The 16,487-nt window shown below is 48.0% G+C and overlaps 1 protein-coding gene across 15 annotated transcripts in view; it reads left to right on the top strand.

Moving 5' to 3' along the window:
- Nucleotides 1-16,487, top strand: part of ppfia1 (PTPRF interacting protein alpha 1) — a 52,902-nt gene that overhangs the window by 7,300 nt on the left and 29,115 nt on the right. For all 15 annotated transcript variants that reach the window (XM_035417888.1, XM_035417887.1, XM_035417886.1 and 12 more), the window contains exons 3-5: nt 11,330-11,431; nt 14,757-14,921; nt 15,209-15,283. In XM_035417888.1, the coding sequence (XP_035273779.1) occupies nt 11,330-11,431; nt 14,757-14,921; nt 15,209-15,283 (342 nt within the window). The remainder of the gene's footprint in view (nt 1-11,329; nt 11,432-14,756; nt 14,922-15,208; nt 15,284-16,487) is intronic.

Raw genomic sequence — 16,487 nt, 5'->3', positions numbered from 1 at the left:
CGCGGCTGGCGTGCGAGCGGCGGGCCGGAGGACGGTCGGCACTGGGAAGAAGAACGTGGCGCGATCCTCTGATCGTAGCGCTCGGTCTTAAGAGCCGGCGGCGTCCAAAATGAGGTAGTGGAACGGCACGGCTCCACAAATTCCTCTGGCTAGCGTGCCTATAGGCCAGTCTGTAGTCAGCTCGCACGCTTCCGCGAGTGCCTGGTGATACTGGAGAGTGGCGGGGGCTCAACACGCATAGGGAAAGTCACCATCCCGATGTTGCAGCCTTGCGCAGAAGCAAGATGCATGCATTCCGCTGGGTGGCATTTGTTAAAAAAACTATTGCGATTTGTCTCAAGGGAAACCTCCTAAAAAGAAAAGAAAAAAAAATCTCTGGCAGAAGATATGCGGTTATGGCTAGCTAGAGATGAGAGGGAAAAATTGGATTATTTAAATCTAGCGAGCAGCCAAACGTGTAACTTGCTGTAGCTTGGCTAGTAAGCGCAGTAAAGCTAAGGCCTTGTGGCTGGTTACCATGACAACGCTCTCTGGTGACCCAACCCTCGGGTTCCAAATAACGAAGCTCCCCTTAGCTGGGGGCAATTTAGCCTTTCAGTGACTGGAAACACATTAGTCTTTGGAGCCTTTGGGGCAAGTGAGAGGTATGGGTTCAAATCGCACCTCAGGCGAGTGATTCCTGCTTGTTACACGTGCATATAAATAATGCATGTTTTTGCACAGAATTGATTAAGCAATTTAATGTCTATTGAGGCTGCCAATATACTCTGGTCCAGTTTCTGGTTTACTTGCCGCCCGGTAGATTTGGGTGAAGTTCATGATCTAATGACACGTATGCTTTTTTGCCAGGTTGCAACTGCGTGGCATTCCACTGCATTCCTTGCAATTATGTCAGTCCCTGAGCGTTTGTGGGTGTGCGTGTTGACTATGCATCGCCTTGAGACTGTCGACTGTTGAATTTGTCACAGTTGTTGGCCAAACTCTCGACTGTTGATTGGTTTTTGGCACCGCGCTACGCTTCCCTGGAAGCCAGACTTGATGAAGCTAGTCATTTGGAATGATGTGTAGTTAGCTCGGTTTTGTTTTCCCCAACGACAGCCCAGCCTCAGAACATTTTCGTGCCTTGCTTTGTGTGCGGTCGCGTATTCGGTGGTGAAATTTTGCTTGCCATAACCAGAGCCGACGGTCTGGTGTCCCCTCCCGCCATCTCCCACGCGGTGAAGCAGTAGGCCGTCTCGGCGGTAATGGCTGGGCTAGCGGCGGAGGCTAAAAACGTTGCCTCCTACCCCCGCTTTCTCGGGCTGGAAGGGCTTTTTAAATGGACGTCTCCATTGGTCTCTCTCGAGAGAGAGCTGTGGCATGGGGTCAGACCACCTGCCTCTAAAGCCCTCCGCTCCCTGACCCCTCTCCTCTCCCTGCCCTCCGTCCTGGGCGAGCGCTTTACGCCAGGAATGCACAAACATTCCAGGGCGACACGCTACATATTGCTATTTGACTTTGAGGGGCTATACACCGTGCAGGTCTTGGAAGCTGTAAATTGTGGTGTTCATAGAAAAGTGCTTTTTATGTGGAACAAAGGAACCGGGAGCTTTCAGTATAGAGCAGAATGCCTTGCTGAAAATGCAGGCTTCCCTTTGGCCGGGAAAAGCGGTTGGGAAATAGGCTTTCAGCGCAAATATAGATTATTATTGTTATTTGGAAATGTTTCGTTTCGGCGACTTGCGGAAAGTATTTTGTAATTTGTGTTTGTCAAAAGTATGGCTTACCTGTCGGAGCCAGGTCCTGTAACTCTTGGCGATTCCCAGTGACTGCTGTATTAAAAGGAGCCCTTCCCGGCTGAGTCGGGAGATTTACGGTATTTATATTTCTGCAGTACAGTGGGGGCTTTGTGCTGGTGGGAAAGCAACCACTTCACCCAGTCCCCCCTCGGAACCTCCGCCCCCACCCCACTCTGTTTTCGATCAGGAACAGGCTTCTCGGTCATGTGATCCGAGCCGGAGAAGACAAGAGGAGCTCACGGTGGAAGAAAATGGGAATGTTTCACACAAATGCAATTGCGTAATGGCTGCTTTTACCGGCTCTGTTCTTTCTCGGACTGCACATTCCTTCGCTGCCGCCTTTCTCTCTCTTTCAGTCTTGCCCTCTCTCTCTCTTTCCATACCCCTTCCCCCCATACCTCCAAAGTGTCTTTCTTGTTATCTTAAAGCTAGGGCATGCGGTGTAAATTTAGTGAAATTTCAAGTTTGATGCAAGTGCACATGTCGCAGTATGCAAATTTTAGGAGTCATTTGAATGTGGACTGAAACTGTTTTGATTTTGGAGTTTTGAATTGTAGGATGTCACCACGTCAGGACACTGTCATTAGCATTGGCTGGTGTTGGGCTTTACTTATTAATTCTTTTTAGAAAGGATAAGTTAATGGTTAACTCCATCTGTTTCCATTTTAAATGCTTTTTTACTCCTCTCCACACATACTTTAACCACTTTCCCCCTACAAATATTGCAATATATGGCTATATAGAACATGAGAATTGTTAAAACTTTCAGAGGCCTTTTAATTAATGAACGATAAAATAACAGAAATTAAACTGTCGGTAGCGTAATTCTAATTGTTGCGTACTAGGCACGGAATTGCAGAGAATGCCTAGCCGCATGCCTTCACCAAGGTCAAGTTATCGGCCAGTGGGGAAAAGGAGGCCCTTTTTTTCTCCCCGCAACATGATAATTGCAGCAGTGTTAGGGTTAGTAAGTCGGGTTCATTTGACAATTAATTTGTGATTCCTGGGTAATGTGGCTGTGAATGTCAGTTGATCTGTGTCTCCCACTAATTGTGTTGGTTAAAACAATCTAAGTAATGTAAGTGGGTGGTTGACTGTTTTCCTTTGGGAGCAAGCGGTTCCTCATCAATCCTCATGCCCGGTACCCATTATGTACTGTATGTAAAGAATGAAATGAAATGAAAACCTGCAATATTCTAACTTAGACGTGCATTATGCGGTTAACTGAAGACGAATATTGCATGGCTGTGGAAAACAGTTCCATTTTCAGTTTCCTGATACAAAATTAGGAAGCTGAAATTTGGCATCCAGTGGATGATTCTGCAGTTCATTTGGTGATTCTGGGATGGTTGTTGAGCATTAGGCTTACATGATGGGTCATCTTGCTATCCTACTCACATTTGAAAAAATGTGGCATGTGGCCAACTGAGATATGCAAAGTCATTGACCACCTATCAAGTTACCTGCTTTTGCCATAGTCGTGCTTATTTAGGGTTTACGTATGCAATTTTAAATTGATGTAATGAATACATGATCGTTTTTTCATCAGTTAAGAGTGTGAGCCTTCATTGTGAGTTTGATAATACATAATCGGGGGAGGTGACCACAGGTCTGTGGCCTCTTTTAAAACCTTAAGCTGAATTCTTTACAGGTGGGTTGCAAGCTGTCCCTCTGTTTATTGTGGCGTGAGCCACAGCTGTTTGTTTTGGGCTCTGAGCGGCAGCTGGTCCTCTGTCAGTATCGCACTCCGTAGTGGAGCGTTATACTGAAATCATGCTGAAACGTGACCTTACATCGTTCCCTTGTCTTACCGGTGCACGGTCTGGCCATACTGGGCAGTATTAGAGTGGTCCGTAAGAGTTTATTTGCGCTTTTGCATGTTGAGCAGACATTTAAATTTTACTGTGGAGGGGATTTTCTTTCTGGAAAGCTTAAACCCCTGTTACTCGAATCACGGCCCTCTAGGTCCGCAGAACTACTGGTTTTCCACCTTCCCTTTACCTGGGAGTCAGGTGTGAATGTGTCTGGTCGATCAGTAGCACTAAATGTTCAGTCAGTTACCTGGGGGAAAAGAAACCCAGGGCTGGATTTGGATTTGAGGTCCTGATATGAGAATCCATGGCTTTAACTGTCAGTGATGAGTCACAGGTGTTAGCTTGTGGAAAATGCACAACACGGCAGTGCTAAAGGATGTGCACGTTGTCATAGAGAGTGACTTTATTAGCTCTGGGGCAGATTCACTGAAGCACGCTGAGTTTGGCAGTAAAGCAAAACATTGGTTTGAGAAGTTTGTGGTGCTGTGAATTTGTAAATAGCTTCTTCCATGTTAAATTCGTCCAAGTCAGATACCTTAATGCGGTCTCATGGTACTCCTTGTGGAATCAATGGGAGGTACTCCCTCTTTGTATAGATAGGCTCAGCTTCTTAGCTAATCTCAAAGTGTGGATCACTAGCTTTGTAAAGGTACTTGCCCTTGGCTAATCCGTTGTGTACATACTTTGCTAATTGCATACTTTGCTAGGAAAGAAGTGTGCTGGAGGAATGAGCCAGCAAGTTTTAGCCAAGTTTTTAGGAAATTGGTATTTTGGCAATTTACACATTGAATTTTGTCTCCCTTTTCCATTTAAAAAAAGAAACAAACTAACAGTGTATGAATGGAGCCCTGTGCTGTATTTGCAGTTACAGATTGATGCTAAACTGATTGGGCTCCAGCCAAATATGTACAATGCTGCATACCACAACTCTAAATACGCAATTACAAATGGTATCTCTGTTGCCATAGCTACTCATCTCAGACCAGGAAGGGGAAACCTGCCTTCACAGATTAGTAAAGCCTGCAGATTCAGCTAAAAGTCTGTGTCTCTCACAGTTTCAGCTGACTGGGGGCGACAGACTCCGGCTAAGGTGGGAGGTGCCTTCCCGGAGCAGGAAGGTCATTGGTCAGCCCGTTTAGCTGGCTCAAGATGAGGAAGTGGAAAGGCTTTCTTTATCCTACCACGATCCATGAAGCACGTGTTTCCACAAGCACATAAAACTCAGAAGACTTTTTTAAATTTAATTTAATTTTGCCTTTTGAACTATTTGGGCACAGTGCTGGGGGAACAATAGGGTAGTCTGAAACCACAAGTTTGTAATAACATTTTTAAAAGTCTGTATTTATTGCAGATATTATGTTTAAGGCATTAGAAAGTATTCAGTTCATTCATTTTTGGAAGTTAAACGTCTTGCTGGTTTTAGCCCAATTTGTTCATGTTATGGATGGTTTCTCCCTCTCTCTGTTGTGGTATTGACCCATGCCAGCTCATCCAGCTGAGGTCACTGATCTTGGCACGCTTACAAGCCTGCAAGCTGTGTAAATAACAGCACTTCTGTCCACACTCCACATCCTGCCAGCGCCGATCCCAGCGAAACGGCCGACCAGATAGACCGCGGCACAGTTTGGAGGTAAAGATCAGGCAGCGCCGATCTGCGGCAATCCCACCCCTCAGGGGGAGGTCGGGCATGTAGCTCCTGCCACGCAGCCCGGCGCAGCTCTGGCTAGCCCTGTGCAAAATGGAAGAAGCTGTGTACTACGCAAACAGCGGCGGCTCTATGAAGTCGGAAGCCTGGAGTGGCGCCGAGAGTGCCACTGATGTGCAAACAAAGAGGTGAAACCGAAAGCGTTGGTAGCTCACTGTCTCGCCGACGGTAGTTCAGCGCGGTGCAGAGTCCGCGGCTGAGTCTTTAGCCGAGGCCCGGCACCGTTGACCGACAGACCTTCCCGAGTTCACACCGCTGTGCGACAGCAGAGGCCCGGGCTGAGATCTTTCCCCGGGTCAGCCCTGTTTTTCCCATCATGTCCCGCCCTGCGTAGGGGACCGACGTGAAGGGAGGCCGGCTGGAAACTCACTGAACCGGCGGTCTGTAATTGCCGCTTTCACAAGCGGCTTGTGAGGAAATATGCGTACGTTGTAGGGAGTAGCTGGATTCTGCGTGAAGGGCCAACTGTCAAATATTTAACCTGCAATATCGTAGTGTTGACAAATGTGTTGCAGAGAATAGCCTGTTAAACGGTGTTTTTTTGTTTTTACCCGTTTACTCAATATCGGAGACTGTTTGTGTTGGGTCAGCATATGTGGACGGTAATGGGAGAGTACTTTTGGAGTTTGGAAAATGTCGTTTTTGCATTCAGGTTGACATAATCACATTTGTAGTAGCTTTTAATGTGTGTCCATGTGATCACAGGACTGTACATGTTACATTCTCTAAACTCAGCAGAAAGACCAGGGGGATGAGCAGAGTTAAATCCGGCATCGAGGTCGTTCCGTATCTCCTGTTGTTTTTAGCTCCCGACTGAGCATCTGAACATACCATTTCTTTAAAAAGATAATAAAGACTGTGTGTTTCTGCTTGCCTCTGAGTCCGGGTCACATGCCTGGACGTGCTACGTTAGCAGGCGAGTAGCTCCACCCCCGACTGTACGCGAGCTGCCCTGAGAGCTTATTGGAGTGATGGGTGCCCCCTCACTGGGCCTTATCGCTGATCTGCAGTGTTGATTCGCTCATCAGCCCGTTATACTGCCACTCTGCCTCTGAGATCGTGCTAAAGCACGAGTAGCCTTTTAGCACGAGTAGCCTTTTAGCACGAGTAGCCCTACCTCCTGCGTCTGGCCCTCTCGGATTCTTTTAACGCATGCTGGGGAACGGAAGCCTCCGCCCGCGGGAACAACGCCGGCCCCCTCCGGGAGCACCGCGCATTCCAGACCTCTGAGGCTATCAAATTAACCGTATTTACGGCCTTCCTTTAAAACGCGGGCGACTGCTGCGGCACGCAAGACGTAACCTGATGAATGCCATTGTGCTCGAGGCTCAGAAAGGTAGGAGGAGGTGGAGGGCAACCTTAAATAAACGGCAAGGCGTGACGTTCTCGCACACAAAGGAACTTCACGCATCGTTGGCCCCCCTTGCGGAGTCCTCATCACGTTATCGAACTGGATTTTGCTGAACTAGCAGTAATTCGGACACCTGGAGCTGCTCAGACCAAATGGGGCACCAGCACATCAGTATAAATGGTCGTCTTAAAGCAAAGCAAATGCAAGCGGTAGAAGTCCCATATACTCCCATATTAACTCGTTCCACCTGTCCTGAGACCTGGCCTAGGAAGCTGGGCCATTAGCTTGCAGTAGACTCAAACCAGTGCAGTAGCCATTTTAAGTGGGTTAATATGTGCTCGCTACAAAAAAAAAAACACTCTGTGCTAAAAGGTGATTATTACTGTCACCGGTCACGTAGCATTATGCATCTCTGCGAGCAAAGCACTGTGGGTAATTTAATAGCAGCGTTTTGTTTGCGGCTGTCCGTGGCGGGTAACTGGGGCAGTGGCATTGTGAGCCGTCAGGTGTGTGGCTGAGGGGTAATTTGCACAGATGCTTTACCTGCGTGACATATGTGCAGCGGGGAGCGGGAGGCCGCGCCAGCCTGACTCATTACTCCGGCCTTCTGGGGCATGCATATTTCATGACGGGGGCTCTGCGCTGTATTCAATATACGTCCCTCTGTTCCAGTGACAGAGCTGCCGACGCTGCTGCTGTCACAGGCATGTCTACAGGCAGTTATTCCTCTTATGCGTGTGTGCTGTACCTGTATGAGTTGGTCATACTTGTACTAGTCTTGCTGGCTTTTTGCCTGCTGCTGCAGCCACGCAGTTCAGTTGAGTCACAGTATTATAGACTTGTGGGGACGGAGGTGTTAGGTAAGGGTAGGGGTGTATTTATGACCACGCGATGCTTCAGGGGGACTGCTGGGTATTTACCCTGGAAACAGGAAGTGGCTTTGACATGACGACGTCAAGGGAAGGAGGTCCCGCTGCCTTGGGTCTCCGCGGCGACCCCGTTCTTGTAAACCCCCCCCATTCTCGTAAACCCCCCCATTCTCGTAAACCCCCCGTTCCTGGGAGACGGAGAGAAAGGGACCCACAGCGCCTCCCCCTGGCATTGTCCCACCTCCGCACCTGAAATGGATCCCGGTGGCCTCGCGAGCGAAAGGAAGATTAAGCGCGGTGTCGTCTGTCCCGCTCCCGCCCCGCGCAGCCGCGAACCTAATCCGCCCGTGAGAACGGCACCGGGCCGCAGCGCCGCGAAGCCACCTCTGCCGGGCCCCTCGTCACCGTGGTCACCAGCCAGCAGGTCCCTCCTGGCCCTGCCCCGCCCCCCACTCTGACTCTCGGCTTCCTCCCAATACCACCTTGAGCCTGAAGGCTGATTTTAGCTGTAACTGCATTGAAATGTTTCCCCCTGGTGTGTGATCACTTTGGATCTGTGCCATCTGTTTTTGCAACAGAGCAAGATTCTCAAATCTAATATTTAACAAATACTTTTAAAAACAACATTTTTACTCTTCTCTGAATGCACGATGGATATTTAAATTGGTTACACATGCTTTTCTGCTTAGCAAATTGGGCAGGGTGGACCTGAGTCATCAGAAAAAGATGTAAAATGAAGTATCCTGGGTTTGTTTTTTTCACCTGAACATGCACTTTGCGACCATTATGTCTCACACACAGATGTCATGAAATATTTTTTATACAGAATGCCTGCAGGATGCAGTGCTTCATTAAACAGGCTAGTCAGTGTTCAGCCTTGCTTCTTTTCCTTTTGATTGGTCAAATTTCCCTGTACTGTCTCTTTTTAAAAATACATTAAAATAGTCCTCTGTTTCCATTTATGTCATCCTGTTTCCTCCTTGCTTAAGACTCTGACTTGGCTTCCCTGCTTAGGAACTGAACTTTTCAACTTGAATTGGGTTCCTTCTTCCCAGAGTGAGTTTGTGGCTTTGCACCCGGTTGGATGATATCCTGCAAGTCTGTTTGTGTGCCTGTGTTTTTCGTAACCGTGGCTCTTTCTATAAAAACGCAGCGCAGCCCAGATCAGAGCTGAGCTAGTGTTGAACTTGAGCATCGTGGATGTGATCCGACGGGCGATGTGAACGGCGCGCTGTCCCTTTAAGAGTGCGGAACATGTTTTTTTTCCCACCCTACCCTTTGGATCACTTGGCAGCCTACCTCTAAGAAAGCGGCATATCGCTGGCAGTTTGCGACAGTGTTGCGAGGCGGGCAGATTGACAGGGGGAGGGGAGGCAGCATGAATGGCCGTCCAGCGTGTGACTCTGGCCCTGGGCCCGCGTCAGATACGAGCCTCGGCCCCCGCTCCGCCGCGTCTGCTCGTCCCTCGCCCTCTTCCCAGGAGCTTCCGCGTCGCCGGGCTTCAGTCCCAGCAACCCCCACCACCGCCGCCCCTCCCCCACCGAAACCAATATGCATTTCACAATCCAGAACGCCACTGGCTAACCATTATATTTACATTAGGAGCACTGGAGTCGACTTGGGGGCAGGCGTGGGAAGATTAGCATGTGAAGCTCGGCGTCGCGAACGTCAGCTACCTGCTCCTTGAAAGGAGCTTCATGAGTGGATGAGCTGAACGAATGCGGAGATAATGTCATGGAAATGCAGCCAAGATTAACACGGCGCTCAAGTGCAGCACTTAACACTTCAGCCGAGGGCTGGATATTTTATGCGCGTTGTCCGTCTTCCGTTAGTTACAATCATTTGCGCACCAGAGGCTCCGTTTTTCCTCCTAAGGCAAAATAGGTGAAGATACTCATCAGTAAAACAGCTGTTAGTCACTGATCTTGTCAGATTAAGTAGTGTTTGAGCCTGCAGTGTAAGCGTAGCGTCTCGCGCAGACCACGCTGTAAAATGACGCTGCTGCCTGCCAAATGGCTGATGGCCGTCTCCCATGGCAGAACGCTTTTGAAACGTACGTGTCAAATTCGGCGATACGCTGTAACTGTATTTGAAGGGCGCCGTTAAATTTTGCAGCGGGCATTGTCGAGAAGGCCAGCTCCTTTCCCATGCTCCTCTCCTGGGGTTCGGGGGGGGGGGGGGCGGGGCTCAGGGTGAACTGAGGGGAGGGGCTGTTGAGCATCCCTGTGTAGCTGGGCCCCTCCCCCACAGTGGAACGCGCCGTTATTGAAGAACAGTCTGCTGGCCTTGTCGGTTTTTTAACGCATAGATTATGCTGCCCTAAAGGGTGCTTGAGAAAGTAATTACTTTTTGTTCATGTCATTATTGGGTCTTTGGAGGAATTTCTGTTTCTATACGTGGAATTATTTTATGTTAAACCAGATATGTTGATTTTCTAACCAGAATGGAGCTGCCGGTGCTCGACGCTCTGAAGTACTTAGCTGCCAGGATTGCGGTCTACAAGTTTACTTAGATTTTTAATCTCATTTTCTTTAATCTTTGTCTTTAATCTTACTCTCTATTCTCTAATAAATGATTTTATTTGCCTGTGTTTCCCTGTCATTGCAGCACATCCCTCCCACCTGGGATGGGCTGAGTTTGTGTTCAGGGAGCACAGTTAAACGAGAGCCTTGTGCTAAGCTGTGGCCAGTGACGTGTGACCCTGTGCGACTCCTGGCCCCTCTGCGCTCGCGCAGTCGGGATTGGACGCCAGACCGCGGGGTGTGTCAATAACGGGCGCCAGCGCATTAGCAGGACACGCCACCCTACAATCGGTGCTTTTATAACACACACAACTCCCCCTAACCCTCTTATCAGACAGATTAAACTCTCTGCTGTCCAAAGACTGTTTTCTTCTGCGAGCCCTTTCTGTGGGTTTTTTCTGTGAGCTCTTCCTGTGAGCCGGAGTAGTGCTCCTCGGGCCTCTTTCACAGTAATGCTCGCGCCCCCGTTTCCGTACTCGCCCTCTCTCCTAAGAATGCGCCCTGTGGGTAAATAATGAATTAGCCCGCTCGTTCTATAGGACAAGCCATGCACAGCCACTGATGGTGCCTGTACAGACGTTTGAGACGTGACCCTTTTTTCAAACAAAATGGAAATTATTTGAGAAAGTGATGCGGTGTGTTGGCCTGACATCTTCCTCACTGTATTGTACATTGTCTGTATCACTTCCCACACAAACTTTGCTAGAACCTATTTTGTTTCAAAATAAAGGCGTGATATTAGAATGTGAATTAACTGTATGAGAGATTTAATAAATACGCTGTGTAGCTCTTGTTTTTGTATACTGTAGTCACTGAATTTTTTTATTATTATTATTATTATTATTATTATTAACAATCTAGGGTCACCGGTATGAATCCTGGTTTGATTGTTCAACTCTTCAACTTCTTGGACCCACGCATTTTGTAAGATACAGAGGAAATGAATCAAATTTGTGTTGAACACTCCCTGTCATGTAAACAGACAATATGAGCTGTCAGTCCCAGAGATGTGCGATACCCAAGTCTGTTTGACAGCATTTGGATGTGATGTAAAGATCCTCACAACTATGAAAAGAGTATCTTGTGTTTCACCATCCATTCATGTTCATATCAAGTGCATCCATCTAGTGGCTAATGATGAGTCACAATGCCGGCACTGTAACTACTGTGCAAGAGCAGCAGAACCGGGCAGACTGCTCTAAAACTTGACGTTTGCAGGGCGGTCACCACGATCCCCGTGTCGCGTGGAGCCGGCCTCCGGTCTGACTCCCGCGCTCTCTGTGTCTGCAGGAGTTCGCGGCGCTCACCAAGGAGGTGAACATGTGCAGGGAGCAGCTGCTGGAGCGGGAGGAGGAGATCTCCGAGCTGAAGGCCGAGCGGAACAACACGCGGGTGAGCGAGGGGCCGTCCCCGTCCACACACATCACGCTCAGGCCCCTCACACAGCGCGGGCGGGTCCTCCTGCTGTTACACACCACACCTTTCACCTCTTCTGTCCAGATGTCACAGTACGTTACTGGCATTTAGCACACGCTCTTATCCAGAGAGGCTTACACAACAGTATTTTACAATGTAAAAATACTGTTTTGGATTTTTACGTCGTGTCCATTTATACAGCTCTATATACTGAAGCTGTTCAGGTTGGTGCCTTACTCAAGGCTACAACAACACTGTTCTTCTGTCTGGAACCTGCAACCATTGGGTTACAAGCCTAGTACCCTGCCCATTATGCTACACGGTATGGCCGAGCAGGGCTTCATGAAGCCATAAATGCAGGGGTAATTATTTGAGGCAGTTGGGATTTGGTTTCAGATAATCACAGCACTTCCCTGCAGTGCTGTTCACGATGATGTCATAATCAGATGCCACTTTCAAACGATCAGGCGACAGCGTGACATCACCTCTTAGGGAAATTTTGAATGGGAGAGGTAGCACGCGCTTGCCTTTATCTAACAAATGCGGAAAAACCTCAAACGCACCACATGTAGCCTACTTTGTGCCAGACTCGAGCTAGCTATACAGAGACGCTAACGTGTTCTGGCTGACGCCTAATGGGGTGTACGTGGTGTGAATGAGGTTTGTTCCTCTTTCTTTTGGATAAAGAAGTGTGAGTGCTACCCTTTTCACTCTAGCTTTCTTTTTGGTGGTAATGTCACTTAGTGCCTCAACTAAGTGCCTTTTTTATAATCAATATACAGTATGATTTTATTATACTGTATAAAGGTATTGTTCCAGTATGTTATACAATGAGCTTCTCTATGAAAATCATAAATCTGGCTTACCACCAGCCTGAGAAAATGAATATCCGTAAAGTTTTTATGTCAGATACTATTACCCTTCGGAGGCCTGATTTTCTTCCCTGGCTCAGCTCTCCTCTTACAGTTAGTGTTCCCGTTTAATAATGCTGCACAGTGTGTTTGAGTAAACCCTTCAGCCGGGTCAGTGGCTGCACAGATTGGCCTTATTTACTTTAGGCTTCGATGTGTGAGCCGTGGATTTGATCCATCAGGGATTTTGTGTGCACCAGTGTGTGTGTGTCTGTTTGTGTTTTGAAAGTATATTTTCTGTCTGTCTGTCTGTTCCTTGTATGCGGTGCCTGTTGAGAGTGAGTGTGCATTTGCGTGGGAGTGTGTTTGTGCGTGCATGTGTGTGCTTTTGCGTGTGTCTATGTGCGTGTGTTTGTGAGTGTGTGTGTGTGTGTGCGCATGTGCTTCTGTGTGTGTGTGTGTATATGTATGTGCTTCTGTGTGTGCTTGTGTGTGTGTATATGTATGTGCTTCTGTGTGTGTCTGTGTGCTTGTGTGCGTGCCTGTGTGCATGTGAGAGATTCTTCTCTCCTCCTCGCTGTGGAGATTAGGCTGCTCTGCTTAGCGGATGGTAGCGGGGAGCACACGCAGGTCCAGAGGCTGTGGCGGGTTAATCCCTCGGGGGCCTGGCCCTGCTGACCTAATGAAACACTGCTCCTGAAGGGCCGTGAGCCCCACAGCGCCATTCCCGCCAGGCTCCTGCGTGCTGCTCCAGTGGGGCTCGGAGAGGGAGGGAGAGGGGGCGGAGGGAGTTAGAGCGGGCGGTACAGGGTGATGTCAGAGCACTGCGGGACTCCAGAGGGGTTTACCCTGAGAGACCCGGCAGAGTGAGACTGAGCGCTCACATATACACACACACACACTCTCAGACGTGCACACACACACTCGCTCTCAGACATGCGCGCTAACACATACACACGCACACGCACTCTCAGACAGACACACACACAAGCACACACCCTCACTCAGACAAACACGGACGTCAGCTCCATTGAGACACAGGCAGCCCAGCCTTCGGTTCAGAACGTGGTGTAATCCCACCTCCTATCAGCCTGTACAACATCTGTTTTAAAGCAGTCTGAGTTTAGCAACAACATGTGGCCAAGGAAAGCACTTCCACAAGTTCATTTAAGACCATTTTGTTACAGTGTTTTTAATAAGCATTGGATTTTCTCTTTTATAATGTCATGATTTCGGCTTTTACTGAGGAGTCCAAGAAAAGCACATTAGTGCCTTATGGAGGGTCGTAAGACTACATGACTCCTTTATAAGTACTGCATAATCACTAAAAATGCTTATGCTGGTTAACTTGTCTCTACTATCCATAGAGAATTTTCAGCTTATATTGAGGAAGAGCTGTGTTTGGCATGGATCGGGACCTAGCTAAACACTATAACCCTTTTCACACATGGAGCCTGACTTGGCAACGTTCCGGAACTTCACCGTTTAGGGGCCATCTGTGTATGAGAGCAGGAGTCGGCATTCCAGAAAATTTGCTCCGGCAGTTTGCCAGCTCGAGACCCAGTAACATATAAGGGAATGTTCCGTTTCGACATCAGGCACGGAAAATTTGGCCTGTTTTCCTGAGACGTCCACAAACCGCATTGTTTCTTACTGAGAAAAAAGTACACTGAGCATGTGTACCAAATGTGTGATGGCCTACCTTGCTAATTACACTGACACACTCTCACCATTGTCCATCGATTATATGTACTGAAGCAAAAGTTTCCAAAGTTCCTAAAAGTGTATGTGCACATTAAAATGTGACAGGATTTTGTGATTCACTTTTTCTTAATAGCAAGCTAATTCACTGCTTGGACCAGTCAGCCAAGATTAACAAGATTACACCTTGCCAGGACTGTGCCTATGTGTCTTGGTCATGATCGTGGCCTACTTCCATAGCCCTTTTGGTACGTTGACTGCCTATTGTTCAGACAACTATTACTGGCACCATCAAGTGTGAACGTGTTTGGTACACAGGTGTAGCAATTATGAATGCCTTATGTAGTGCTTTTGAAGGAATGTGGGCAGCTCCTCCGTCCCGTGTGTATGTGTGTGTCTCTCTGTCTGTGTGTGTGTGTGTTTGTACATATGTGACTGAGTGAGTATGTGGGTGGGTGTGTGTTTGTGTTTGTAAGTGTGTGTGAGTATGTGAGTGAGTGTGTGAATACGTGTTTGTGAGTGTGAAAGTACGCGAGTGAGTATGTGGGCGTGTGTTTTTTAGTGTGTGAGTATGTGAATGTGAGAGTATGCGAGTGAGTATGTAGGAGTGTGTTTTTTAGTGTGTGAGTATGTGAGTGAGTATGCGAGTGTGTGTTTGTAAGTGTGTGAGTGTATGAGTATGTGAGTGTGTGTTTGTAAGTGTCGGAGTGTATCCTGAGCAGGTTTCTGTCCTCCGTATGTCTGCGCAGCTGCTCCTGGAGCACCTGGAGTGCCTGGTCTCTCGACACGAGCGCTCGCTGCGCATGACGGTGGTGAAGCGGCAGGCCCAGTCCCCCGCCGGCGTGTCCAGCGAGGTGGAAGTCCTCAAGGCCCTCAAGTCTCTATTCGAGCACCACAAAGCCCTGGACGAGAAGGTAACCCCGCGGGGGGAGGGGAGACTGCTTCTGTTTTTCAGCCTGCACCTCCACATCCAGTCTGATACCAGCCCACCCCACACCAAGCAGTCAGTTGTGACAGAAAAGCATAAATGTTGTGCTGCCAGTGTTAGCACTCAACTGTTAAATGACAGGTTGAATGTAATAAGGTGCCATTTGTATGCACCTTTAAAGTGACCGGGGTGAGGTGAGACTGTTACCAGCCCCATTGGTAAATTCCCCTGCATGTGTTTCTCACGTACCCCTTTAAATTGTGTCCTTCCCAGGTAAGGGAGAGACTGCGGATCGCCCTGGAACGGTGCAGCGCACTAGAAGAGCAGCTCACGTCTTCTCAGAAAGAGGTACTTAATGCTCCATCTGTCCCAGAATGCTCCGCTTGTTGTGCCGAATCGCGCTCAGCCACGGAATGGCCCGGTTGAGTCTCGGGTCCTCGCTGGAAGGGAAACTGGGCTGTTTTTCTTCCTTCTCAGGAATTCGAAACGCGCCTGCGTGCGCGATCGGCGTCAACAAAGCCTAAGCCGTGCTCGGTTGCCCGGGGAACACGCTTAGGCGCTGGAGTACAGGCCAGCCGATCAGGCCCATCCAGTCGAGGGAGTTTCTTTGGGCAGAAGACGGCGAATTGCAGCCCTTCCAATTTTTCTCACCTGCGTTAAAATATTACGCCACCTAATCCTTTCATTGAGTCAGGTCTGCAGCAGGTTCTGCGCAGGAAGTCCATCAGTCATTCTTCCATGTGTAACCACCTGTCTGCACAGAGTACACAAGTCACCAGCTGGCAAAGGGTTGTAGAATCTATATATTTTAATATTTTGAGAGAGGGCAAATTATAGGGAAACAAGGTAGCAGATACCATGGGACAAGTGTACTGCATGTGTTTTTGCCTTTGTTAGATTCATTAAATTCTCGAGTTGTCTTTGAGGGATTATAATTAAGTACTGATTTATAGACTCTGACATTTATGACAGAGTTTTTCATTTAAGATGATTGACAAGTATTTGGATGATTGCTTCTAGGCATTTAAGTGACGATTTCTGTTTATGGGTTTTGCTTTATTATTGCATTGTATATTTTCTGTGTTGTTGCATTGCGTTTAAAGACATTGTGTCTACCTATCTCTCTTTCTCTATATATAATTATATGTGTTGTTAAAAATGGTTATCAAAAGCACAGACAGGATTTCTTTCAATAGAGGAAGAGTCGCTTTGTTATTCTCAAACTGAAAACAATACCCACGTTATAGGGTACAGCCATCAACAATTACGCCCTTGAATCTGGAATCTTCCATGATCGTATCGGGCATGTTTAGCTTTAAACAACCCCAAGGCTTCGGTTATGGATGTCTGAATCTGCATGGAAAAGGTGTTTTAAGTGCTGTGGGGGAAGTGGAGATGTTCTCTCCCTGACTCTTTCCTTCTTGTGTTTGTAACACCATGGTGACGTCGATATAAATGGGCCATCGTGTTTAGGGTGTTTCCATTAGCGTAGCATACGTCACACTTGTGAAGCAATGCTTGCACACAGACATCCACCACCGTTTTTCCCACT

The sequence above is a fragment of the Anguilla anguilla genome, chromosome 5 (genome assembly GCF_013347855.1).
Source record: "Anguilla anguilla isolate fAngAng1 chromosome 5, fAngAng1.pri, whole genome shotgun sequence".
NCBI classification, from domain to species: domain Eukaryota; kingdom Metazoa; phylum Chordata; class Actinopteri; order Anguilliformes; family Anguillidae; genus Anguilla; species Anguilla anguilla.
This window is presented reverse-complemented; position numbering and strand designations above follow the sequence as displayed.